This window comes from Cannabis sativa, chromosome X, assembly GCF_029168945.1.
Source record: "Cannabis sativa cultivar Pink pepper isolate KNU-18-1 chromosome X, ASM2916894v1, whole genome shotgun sequence".
Taxonomy (NCBI): Eukaryota; Viridiplantae; Streptophyta; class Magnoliopsida; order Rosales; family Cannabaceae; genus Cannabis; species Cannabis sativa.
Genome location: NC_083610.1, coordinates 70473748 through 70487190, shown reverse-complemented (window position 1 = coordinate 70487190; position 13443 = coordinate 70473748). Strand labels below are relative to the sequence as shown.

The 13443-nt window shown below is 29.7% G+C and overlaps 1 protein-coding gene across 1 annotated transcript; it reads left to right on the top strand.

Annotated features, from left to right (window-relative positions):
• The first annotated feature begins 11796 nt into the window (after positions 1–11796).
• LOC115702628 (suppressor protein SRP40-like) lies at positions 11797–12784 on the top strand. The gene has a single exon (XM_030630050.2). The coding sequence runs from the start codon at positions 11997–11999 to the stop codon at positions 12600–12602; it is 606 nt and encodes a 201-aa protein (XP_030485910.1). The 5' UTR covers positions 11797–11996; the 3' UTR covers positions 12603–12784.
• The last annotated feature ends 659 nt before the right edge of the window (positions 12785–13443 follow it).

Below are 13443 nucleotides of genomic sequence, written 5' to 3'. Positions count from 1 at the left end.
CTAACACCCATTGCAATACTCCCACTAAGCATGTAGTAACTTGGCATCATTTATATTCAAATGTGATTTCAAGAATTATCAATTTCGAGGCCTAGTCAAATTTCTAATGAGAGATCGATACGATAAAATATATTATAGTCCCATCCGATAACCAAGCAGAAGAGATTTTAAAATTGCTTAAAGATAAAGGAAAATATCTTAGAGCAGTGCCACTAAGGATTATACAATTTGTTCGTTTTCTTAGCTTTCTCAATGATCTATCAACGAAAATGGTCATATCATGCTAGAGTTGTTCAAATAAAACATATGATTCTTATGCAGGTAAGGACAATTACTTCAGATATCATAACCAAATTCATTTAATCCAATAGGATAAAAAAGATTGTGTGGTTCATTACATTTAATATATATTTTTTTTCCATCTAAGTATCCTACCTATCAATAAAATCATCGACACGATGACTAAATTGTATGTATGAATCTTAGTATTAATTGTGATTGATACATGAGAAAAGTATTAACATGAATCACAGTTTTCGATAATTAACATGTGAAAATTTACAATAGGTAAGGATAACATATTCAATGAATAATTTTAATTTCATAATTATCTAATAAGGCCAATTACGCATTTTAAATTTCTAGAAAATTCTATTACCGAAAATATCAATTAAATAGTGACAATAATTTTTATAATAAATGCGCAAATCATGATTAATATTTTATTACAAATTTTTTATAGTATATGCCTAAAAAAAATTCATAATATAACAATAATGAAATTCACAAAAATTCTCAAAATCACCATAGAAAGATACGTAACAATATTATGGAATGATAAACAATAAAATGACCTTGTATGAGACTAAATTAATTAACAATAAATTTGTCACAATTCTCACAATTTTATGATTAACAAAATTGACATTCTTAGACTCACAAATAGGTGAATACAAAAGCACTTAATTACTATTCACTAACATAATTATATTATCAAGAATGTCAATAGTTTATCAAATAATTTTCTGGCATGAAAATAATTATGTTTTTAGTTGATAAAAAATACATAATAAAATTGTGAGATTATAATTATTAGAAAATAATTTACTTTAACTTAATTATGTGATTGTAAGTCAATTTAATCATTTAAATTAACCAAAAATACAATATAATCACACAATTAAGTAGAAAAAAATAAAATGGAGTAAAATAGTAAAAATTTTGTCTAAAAAGGACTCTTCACGTGTCCCCATGCGCCTAAATTTTTATTTATTTATTTATTTGGAAAAAATTATGAAAACTACATGTAGTTTGAAAAAAATGACATGTAGTTTATGGTAAAACGACATGCTGTTTCTTTGAAAAAGACATGTAGTATATTTATGAAATGACATGTAGTTTATCAACTAAACACCAAATGATAAATTTTCAAAAAAACAACAAAAACTTGGTTGAAAGCATACAGAAAAATGACATGTTGTTTTTGGGTTGTCTTCAACCTTCAAATGGGTCATTCAGACCCGATTTGACCCATTTCGAACCCGATCACCGACTTGGTCAGATTTCAGCCCTTGGTATATCGTTTTTGATGTCGTTTGGGTGGGGTGGGTTCACCATTTTTCATGCTCAATCCATTTCCAATATTTATTTCTACCAATAAAACTCTAAATCAAAAATACTATAGATCCATTTTGGCTATTGACAAAACTTGAAAAAAACTTAGTGTTCTTGGTATTATTATCCACCATTAGAAGATTATTTTGAAAAATATTACACTAAATAATTGATTTGAGAAAAATAGGTTTTTGTTGAATGCAAGCCCTAAAATCAAATAAAATAGTTCATGATACTAATTGTTAACTTTACTAAACACTGAGCATTATGAAAACATAATAGATTCAAACACTAATAATTACAACACTCATCAAACAACCCAAAATCAAATCATTCTATTTAGTGCATTGAACAATGATGAACATACCTCCAAAATATATATGGATTCTTCATGTCATCTTGATCATCCTCTTTTGATCAAATCTATCCAAGAAACAAAACACACAAAAACAAATAAAATGCAAAAGAGGAACTAATAAAGAGCATAATCTTACCATTACCATTAACCCCATTCTTATTTTACCCATCATATATATATATATATGAATATTTTTTAATAGATATTACCATGAATGGTTACTAAGCAAATTTAATTATAAATATTAATTTTAAAAATATTAAACCATTAAATTTTGATCTAATAATGAATAATAAAAGAGAAATTTGAATTTTTATACTTAGTTTAACTACTTAATTAAAAAAATATAAAAATATCTCTTTTTACACTATATCAAAAATATGTTCATGTTAAAATATTTAAGTTAAACTTAACATTTGCTTATCATTTTTTTTTTTTGCTAAAAAACTTTTTTTTTAATTTTTTTTTCAATCGATAGAACAATCTCAGCCCATACGATGTAAAAATAAGAGATTTTTCAAATTAGATAGAAAAATTAAGTATAAAAACTTAAATTTTTTTAGGTAATACCCATTAAAAATGCACCCATATATATACACATAAATACTATATACTCTAAGGAGTAGAATAAGTGGGCTATTGGGTCTACATTATTGATGGTGGACTATTGTTTAAGGGGTAAGTTGAAAAATACCCCTTTTATTAATCAATTAATCAAATTTACCTCTAATTTTATATTTATTTGAAACATACATCTTTTTATATGTATTGTACCCAAAATACCCTGACATAAGAGAGTCAAACGGAGAGTATCTTGAAGTGACAGGGGCAAAATTGGTACAATGTTTGAAAAAAGAGGTAAAAATGATATACTTTAAAAAAGATGATAAAAATAAAAGGGGACAATATAAAAAGAGTATAAAGTATAATTTCCTCATTGTTTAATGGGCTAATATAGAATCATTCAGGGAATTATGTTAGGGCATTTTACAAAAATATTAGATTTGAGATAATACTTTTCAATTTTACTGCCACACGGCAGAATTAACATTTATACTGTCCTCCCCTTTTTTTTTTCTTTTATACTGTCAATACCAAAACAAAAGTATGAGGCCTCCATCTTTGACAATCACAGACATAACCACCACAACAACACAAAGACAACCGGAAAATAACCATTAATTCCAACAAGATTGAACAAAAGCAGTAAAATCGACGTCAATAAATAATCATGGCAAAACAACGGTAAAACAACACTAAAACAATCAAACAAAACAAAAGAAAAAAATGATTAAAAAAAACAAACAATCTGCTGCACAACCTCAACACCAGATGCAAAATCAACTATATTTGCAAGTCTATTCCTAAAAAATTATAATAAAAAAAACTACTAAAACAACACTGAAACAACACAAAAACAAATGAAGCAAATATAACTACTTAGAAAAATATAAAAGAAACACACACCTCAAAACTCTCATGTGAGTGAGCTCGTCAAATATATTTATGGGAGAACCAAAAGAAAAAAACCACAAAAATAGCCAAAGAGAACGAAGAAGAAATGTATTTATAGCCTCCATCTTCCACACTCACAGACAGAACCATCACAACAACACGAGAACACCTAGAAAATACCTATTAATTCCAGCGAGATGAAGCAAGGGTAGTGAAATCGGCATCAAATAAATAAATCATGAAAAACAACAGTAAAACAATACTAAAACAATACTAAAACAAATAAAACAATAAAAGAAAAAAATGATCAAAAATTAACTATGTTATGCACATCCTCAATACTAAATGCACTATATTTGCAAGAAAGTTCTAGAAAATTAGAACAAAAAAAAAACCACACTAACTCTTATATTTTCAAAAAAAACATAACTAAGAACTTCAAAAAATTTTTTTTAAAAAAAAAAGAAGAATAAGAAGAAGAAAAGAAAAGAAGATGAAGAAGAAGAAGAACTGAACATGAAAAAAAAAATAAAAATCATGAAAAACAACAGTAGAACAATACTAAAACAACGGTAAAGATGAAGAAAAAAAAAACTTGAAGAAGAAGATGAATATTGGAACATGGGGGTGAGATTTATGTGAAAAGCTAGAAGATAAAGATGAAGAAGAAGATGAATCGTGAGAAATGGGAGTGAGATTTTTAAATCTATTTAAATAAAAGAAAAAGAGTGAGACATGGGGTGTGATTTTTAAATTTATTTAAATAAAAGAAAAAGTAAAACATGTCACTTTTATGACACATCCCATTAACCTTTTCATCAAAATAATAATTATTAAATTATCTCAAAAAATAATAATTATTAAATATTAAAAATAATAAATAATAATTTTTACATCCATTAAAATAAAAAATTAAATAAATAACTTGAGCCCATGTCCCAATCAATCAAAAAAAAAAAACAAAACAATAGCAAATACAATTTGGCAGTATACTGCCGAAATTAAAAAAAAAAAAAAAACAGTAAAAACGTAAATTTGGGCGGGTCACAGTATTTTTGTAATACATGAGAAAAAGTTAGTAAAGAGTGTAAATTTCCATTATGTTACCATTTGACTCATATGCAGTTAAAAAAACCGATAATCACATTACGGTCTTAATGCATAATTGGTATCATACTATGCATATAATTATCTACATATACTAATATCATACTATATGATTAATACTTAATTATGTAATTATGTAAGTTCATATAAAATATTCTAACACGATTTTCATTAGGCAAAATACAAAATAAAAAAAAAAACATACATATAAAAAGGAAATTTACATGGTATACTAACTTTTGTTATTTTTTTACAAAAATACTGCCAGACGATATTTTTTACTTTTTTACTGTATTTTTTTATAAGTTTCATATTGCAGTATACTGTGTTAAGTTTTTACTGGTGTTCTACTGTTGTTTTGAGTTGTTCTGCTTTGTGTTTTACTGGTGTTTTATAAAAACACAGTATTTTTGAAAAAAAATTCGTGTGACAGTATTTTTGTAAAAGTTAACCCAAATTCCAGTATTTTTGTAAGTTTCCCTATAAAAATACATTACTTAAGACAACTAAAATCCAAAAAAAAAAAAATAATAACAATGATAACGAAACCAATTACTAAACTAAACTAAATCAGCTAAAAAATACAAAATTAAAAATCAAAAACACAAAAATACATGTAAATAGTGATTCAAAAATACAAACCAACGAAGTGCACACACAAATAAAAACACCACTCGAACAAAAATGCATCTATAAACATATATAAAAAATTATAAACAATTTTAACGGCTAAATGCTTCTAACTATCGTTTCACTTACACTCAATTTTTTAAACTAAAATTTTAACAGTAAAACTCTCCAAACTACTAAATTGTTAATAAATTTAAGGTGTTATCAAGTTAACCGCTATCTTAGACTGTTTATGTATATATTCTTATACATGTGATATGTTTATATTGGTATACCTAATATTATTATTTAAAAATTATTTCAAAATTTATTTTGAAATCAAATAAAATTATAAAAATAAAATATTTAAAAAATAAAAAAATATTATAATTTTTAAATAATATTATTACGTGTACACCTAAGCAATCTTAGTTAGCAGTTAACTCTGAAAAATAAATAACAAATTAAATTTGTTAATAATTTGTTTTAATTTGAAAGGTTTTACTACTAAAATTTAAAATTAGAAGATTAAGTGTAAGTAAAATAATAATTAAAAATATTTAGCGTTAAAAAACTAAACCGTGAACAATCTCACAATCTAAAAAAACCTTACGGCCATGATTCCATAAATAACCACAAAAACCCACGACAGAATAAGACCAGAAGAAAAGAAATATATATACTTAAGCACAATACCAACGATAATAGAGAATGAAGAACCACAACAGCCAAAAATGGAAAAAAGAAAAAAAAATGAAGAACGAAAAAAGAACATGAAAAGACAAGATTATATAGTAGGGTGTCCATCCAATCCAATCCACACTTCTTCGGTTAAACAACATCCAATCCGTACTAAGTGCAGATTTCATATTTTGGATCTAATCCGTTCCGTATAACAGTTTAAATCCAATCTAAAAATTATTTAATATTTCATAGAAAAAAATTAAAAAAAGACTATTATTTCTTAATCTCCAATAATAATCTATTTCCATCTCCATTTATATATAAATTAAACTCATATACATATATGTCAATATATATGTATTCATCTTTAGATTTATACTAAAATCTATATGTATTCATTACTAAAATAAATAAGTTAGTATATATATTTAAATTTATGTGTATGCGTCTATGTGAATAAGAATAATTTTTTTAATGTTTTTTATTATAAAACAAATAAAATACATTCTCAATATATTATTACAAAAAATTAAGAGATTAGAAGTTTGTGTCTTACTTTTAATATTACTAGAAAATTAATATATATTATATATTATAATTTTTTAAAAATACATATAATTAAGTACGGATTGGATTGGATCGGTTACTTTTTGAGGTCAAACAACATCCAATCCGCACAAGTGCGAATTTTAGATATTTCAATCCAATCTAATCTGCACAAGTGCAGATATCCGCATTTTGTGAATTGGATTGGATTGGATCGTGCGGATTGAATTGGATCGGATGCTTAGTGAGCACCCCTATTAATAGGGAAGAAATAAAAGAACGGATAAAATGCATCTCCAATGCTCAAACTTAAATATAGTGTCAAAACAACACCAAAAGAGTATAATTTTAGCACTATTTTTTTTTCTATTCCAACCACAACACTAAAATTTACACTAAAAAATATTCTTTATTGTTATATTAATTTATTAAACTATCTCACATTATAATATTTATATAAATATAAAAATTTAATCATAAACACATTATTTTAATATTAAAAATTAAGAAATTTTTTTAGTGTAGTCTATAGTGTCCCACTATTTTTAGTGTGACACTATAGACTACCACATATATAAGATGAGATTTAGAGTTCCATTAGAGTAGTTTTGTATTTAAACTCCACTATTTTTGGATTTATAATGTCCCATTAGAGAAGCCCTAAGTAGAGAGAATGCAAATTGAAACGGAGATGAAAAATGAAATGCTAAGAAAACCGTGAGTGATATCACCATTCACCTCTATACTAGCATACTCGAGTTTGAGTAAGTTCGTGTGTGTTGTGTTGGCTTGGTCTATATTTATCTGTGGTTTTTAAAAAATGGACCGTGTTATGCTGTGCTACAGAAAAATATGGGTCATGCTGTGTCGTGCTAATATTTTTAAAGGATAGACCCGACATAGCCCGTAGGCCTAATATTTTCGTATCGGTGCTTGGACTCATGCGTGATTTACTCGTGTCGTCCCATATTTCTTAAACAGGCCTTCCGATTTTTATATCCGAACTTAAGTTCATATTTACTTTTTCATATTTTTTAGTGTGATGATTTTGAGATTGTGTAGGTATAAGACTACACAGGTTAAGAAGGCTTAAATGGATTGATTAGTACTACCTATATCAATAAGGTGTATCTTGTTTTTTGGCAGCTCATCACGAAAGAACTCCACAATTAGGAGTGTTTGACTTGGGGTAATTTCAGGATGGGTGACCTCTTGGGAATTACACTCGTGTTTGTCTGTAGGGCTAGTCGTCAGCCTAGGAAGTAGCCAGAGTGACGCACTTGTGTATAAGAGCCATAAATCCATGGGGGAAGGCCTAATGGAAGCTTAAAGCGAGGACGTGGTATCAAAGCCTTGACCTAGCTGGAAGTGTGGTCGAAAATGACGTCAACTCCCGTAAGGGGGTGATTGTGACAGTCAGTTGTCCCGTGATTCATAGAGGGAAATACCGGGTAAGCTATGAAATCCCACATCGCCTGGGGAATGACAAGTGTGATTATTCTGAGACTGTGTAAGTATGGGACTACACAGTTGAAGAGGGCTTAAATGGATTGATTAGTACTACCTATATGAACAAGGTGCGTCTTGTTTTTTGGTAGCTCATCACGAAAGAACTCCAAAGTGTGCTTGACCTGGGGTAATTTCAAGATTGGTGACATCTTGAAAAGTTTTTTCAGGAAGCGTGTGAATGAGGACAAAGTACGCTAGAAATACTCGTATTTGTCTATAGGGCCATTCGTCAGTCTAAGAAGCAGCCAGAGTGACGTACTCGTGTATAAGAGCCATAAATCCGTGGGGGAAGACCCAATGGAGACTTAAAGAAGGGATGTAACAAATATGACTGTCATAGTTTAATATTAAAATTTAAATTAGAGCGATATGTTGAGATGCTATCAAACAACTATCATTATTAAAGAACCCACAATGTTATTGTTGTTCAACCCATGAGTCGTTTTCAAACAAAACTATTTTGATATATAATATAAATGTACTCAAATTAATGTAGCCCAAGTGTGAGCATGTTAGACTTTTTATTTGGGCTTTTATTAACTTTTAGTTTTAATAAAATATGAGTTGATTAATAGTTCTTTGTTGTGTTACTACATATTTTTAGTGATCAATAGTTAATGAGATTAATAACTGTGTGTAATTAAAGTCTAGTTGAAGCAGAAGTAGACTTTTCTAGTTAACTAAAGAGCATTGCTATTAGGCACCAGTGGTGCCTAGCACTTTCTCGACATGTCGCGTTGCGATTGGCTAGCAATACTCCCTAAAAACTATTATATTAAATTATATGGGACCCGATACTTAGTTGGACCAATAACGATATTGACACATAGGAGGGTGCTAAGCACCACTGGTGCCCTTTAGCATTTCTCTTAACTAAAGTATTTGATGAACATATCCAATTCAATTAGAGTTATGTAGCTAAGTATTCTCCCTAACTCTATAAATACATATTATATATATTTGATAATCAGATAAAATAAATTTATTTTTAATTTAAAGATTAAAAAAAGGCTAATTAGGATTTTTGTCCCCTGAACTTTGACAAGTACCAAATCATGCCCCCTGAACTTTTAAGGTCGTTAAAAATGCCTCCTGAACTATTGAGATTGTTGGATTTAAGGACTTTTGTAACGCCCTAATGCTAAGGCACGCTACAGTGATTTTTTAATTACCGTGCATTCTTTGCTAATCAAAGAATTTTCTCGAAAAACGTGTCAAATTAAAACTTTATATTAAATATTAAACTTTATAATATAATAAAATATTTACAAATGCCGGGATCCCATTTTCAAACTTTGTAAATTTAACATTCCAAAATATACATTTATTACAGGTCGCACAACGACTATCAAAATACAATCCCCAGATGTCCCGAGACAAAACACTCCAGGTCGCGCTGCTTTGACATGTACAATCCCACCCGAACTCAGGTTCACTCTTGTTCAGCCTTCGCCTTTCCTTTACCTACACATGGGAGCAGAACTGTGAGTCGATAGACTCAGTAAGAAGTGCATATAACATATCATATAATTTTCGACCTGTAATTAGGCGCCCATACACTTATTCACAGAGCTTAACAGATGAGCATGAACGTTCAATACTAGGGTACAACCGCTATACCACATACACAACGTACCTCACTGTACGAGTGTTGGTAGGGTTTATTTCGTACCCTGAGCACCACTGAGTGATATACCACACACCTTAGTACTTTCCCGTACTCGTGTTGGTATCACTGTATTGTACTCACAACAACACTCACTATACCAATGCACTCTGTATCATAACCATACAAGTGTTGGTAGTGTAAATATCAATCTAAGCATGCATATACACACACATATACATACATTCAGATAATCACATCACATATTATATTTAGTTCTTACCTGATTTCCGAATTCAAGTGTCCTGGCCGACCTGAACGGAAACCTCGTGCTAGATGGATGCCCTAATCACATTTTGAAACTGGGTAAGTTACATGATTAAAATCCTAATCCCGGGAAATCCAAAACCAAAACCCTAGGTTCTGCTATACTCTCAATGGGTTATTCTAACTCTGAAAATGGGGAAACATCCAACCGAGGCATCGCAAAGGCAAAAATTGAGAAAATGAAAGGCCCGGGGAACCCTGCCAAAACCGGCTAGCCGATTTTTGTGGCACTGCAAGCCGGTTTGCACCAGGTTTCCCAAAGCTCTTCATTTGTTGCTCAATTCTCCACCAATTGCCATGAAACCTTCCAGAGTACCTAATAAGGGCATACACAATATAATCCGGCCAGTAACTCACAGAACAAACCACCAAAACCCAAGTTGCCATTAAAGCTTAAAGCTTTGAACTCAAAGCTCAAAGTTGCATAAAACTTACAATCAATCTCAAAACCAGCTGCTATGAACTAAAATTAACCCAAACAAGCCCTAGAATTCGAACTATGCAAGCATCAAACCCTAACAGCTCCTATAACCCAAATCACCTCTTGAAACTAAAATACAACTTCATGAACTTAAAAGGAAAGGAGCTAGGGTTTACCTTGATTGTTCCTCCTTGAATCCTTGGCTGAAAACACAGAAAAATAAAGACTTTGGCTGGGTTTTCCTTCTGGTTTGAGAGGGCCGAACACCAAGAGAGAGAGAAGAGAAATGTTATTTTCTCTAATTTAATTTCTTTTCCTTAATTTGCTTTCTTTCAAAGTAATACCCCTCTTTTTCATTCAATTAGGCTGAAATAAAATAGGTGTCATCACCCAAGGCTGCCACCTAACCCTCATTAGCCATTTTACTAAATGACTAAAATGCCCTTACACATAAAACTAGGATAAACCGAAAGCTAGGGGTAAAATGGTCAAATTCCATAACCCCGCTCAATCCCGATACTTTATTTTTCTAAAATATTTCCCACTAAGAAATAAGGTTCTAAACTTACCCATGTGATCAAACTAGCCATCCATCGCATTTTCCGTTGTCGCCGAGCAAAAATTACAAAAATTGCATATTTCACATATAAGCTAAATAATACCCCTAGAGTTTAATAAAATCTTCGGAATTGAGAAATTATAACTCTAATATTTATTTCTAAATATTGGAGTCCACAATTAAATAAATTCACAAATAATAATAAAAATAATAAAAATTAGTGCTAATTGCCTTTACTAATCCAAATTACTAAAGCGGTCATTACAACTTTTGTCTAATTTCATTCAATTTTACTATTTCAGTGATTGTTTATGTACTAAATCATACTCCTCAGACTTTGATATCTACCATATCATGCCCCTCGAACTTTGACATGTACTAAATTATGCCCTTTGAACTTTCATCCGTGTTAGACTTTTTTACTAAAATTGGAAAAAAGTCTTTAAATTCTACAATCTTAATAGTTCATGGGGCATTTTTAACGACCTTAAAAGTTTAGGGGCATAATTTGGTACATGTGAAAATTTAGGAGGCAAAAATCCTAATTAGAAAACTTAATTAATAGTATTGCATTATCATCAATTAAATATATATTTAATTATTTAATAATTATTAGTATGTTTTAGATTATATAGAATTTTGTATCTTTCTTTTTTTGATTTTTTAAAAAGGTTTATCTCAAAAGAGAGATTGTATTTAAAGAAAAAAAAGAAGAAAGTGTTAAACTTAATACTAAGATTTTCCACGCCGCCCAAAGATGGAATTTTAAGAGAGATAAGAGAATTAGAGAGCTTAAATTTCCAAGGAGGCAAAGCGATCGATCAGAGCCACCGACTTAAAACCCCAAAGCGGGCCCCACTTCCATCTCACGTTCTCAACCGTACACACACGCATTTTTTGATCAAAGGAATTCCAAATTCAAATCCAACTAACCCTTTTTTTTTTCCTTTTTCAAAGCCACACACACATACAACCCGTCAAAAGGGACACAGTTTAATATTATCATAATAAAGAAAACCCAAAGAAGCTCACATCGAACTATCCTGGAAATGAACTCTCTCTCTCTTTAATTTCCTTTCTACTTTCTCTCTATATATAATATTATTCTCAACCAAACCCTCAATACTGATGCAAAAAAAAAAAAAAAGAAGAACTAAACAAAACAATATACAACTCTCTCCCTAAATATAACTAATAGTTAATGGAGAACATATTAAGAAGATCTAAAGACGCCATTTTGGGCAACCTCAGAGGGCGGAGGAGTAAGACCACCGTAGATGGGCGGTGCAAGAAGCACCCGAAACACCAACAGTCACCGGGCGTTTGCTCACTTTGCTTAAGTGAAAAACTGTCCCAGATAAACCATATGAACCCCACCTCATCATCTCGTAGAACATCCACCACCACCGGCTTTGGCTCTGCCTCTTCAACGACATCTTCTTTGTCGTCGTATTACTCCTCCGAGGATGACGATGATGATGATGATGAAGACTCACAATGCTCATCTCCCATGCAAAATTGTAGTACTACTAAAAATAATAATTACGTGCTTAAGAAGAGCAGATCGTTGGCTTTTGTTTCAAGAAATAAAGAGGTACGTAGTAGTAATGTTGCTACTACTCACGATCATCATGATGATGAGAAGAGAGGGTTTTGGTCAAAGTTGATTCAATATCCAAAGGTTATTAATTATAATAAAAAGCCATCGATGAGTAGTAGTCATCGTGATCATCAAGCTCAAGCTCCTAAATTCATGCATTCCAGAACAGTTGGAGAAAGATCATCGTTACATCAAATGGTGTATTGATCATGAATTCATGAAAAAGAGATTGTCATGATTATCATGATTTAGTGTTATTCCTTTCAATTTTTTTTTTAATTTTCTGTTAATAATGTTTTGATTTTGTTTAAAGTTCAGTATACATATATTGTAATTTAAAAAATCATGCATATATATATACAGATTGAGATTAATTAAGAAGGTAATAATTATCGATCGGTAATAGATTAATAAAGAAGCTTAAAATAATCAATCTACACTGCCGATATATTAATAATTTAATTTATTATATAAATTAAATAAAATTAATTTACATATTAATGAAACAGTTTGTTTTTAATAAAATTAATTCAGTAATAAATATATATATTTACGATTTGAATCATATAGTTGTTTATTTCATAGCTGTTCAATTGGGATCAAAGTTGTTGCTCATACTTGTTTTGGTTAAGACAAAAATAATTTTTAAATATTTAAGGCTATTTGAAATGAACAGCAGAAACAATCTGGCATAGCTTGGCTGTATTAGAATATAATAAGTTAATTATATAATTATCTCTCTATCGAAATGAGATGATCACCTCTTTTAACTTTTCATTTTCATCAATAAACAAATTAAAATGGTCATTCTTTGTTTTTCGTTATTTTTTTTTTTTTGTTTTTCATGAAGAAGAATTATTTGAAATATATAAACTTTTAGGATACGTTATGATTTAAGATTTCTTTTTATTTATTATAAAAAAAAAAAAAAAGAAACAAAGCAGTACGTCGGTTCAAAATCTCTTCATGACTAAATCAATTAATATATAATTAAAGTCAGTCCACGCGAGGTATTTAGGGTTGAATTTTTAAACATATGGTTTTTTTT

Excerpts from the sequence above, each read along its gene's own strand:
- LOC115702628 (XM_030630050.2), top strand. The coding sequence starts at position 11,997 with ATGGAGAACATATTAAGAAGATCTAAAGACGCCATTTTGGGCAACCTC.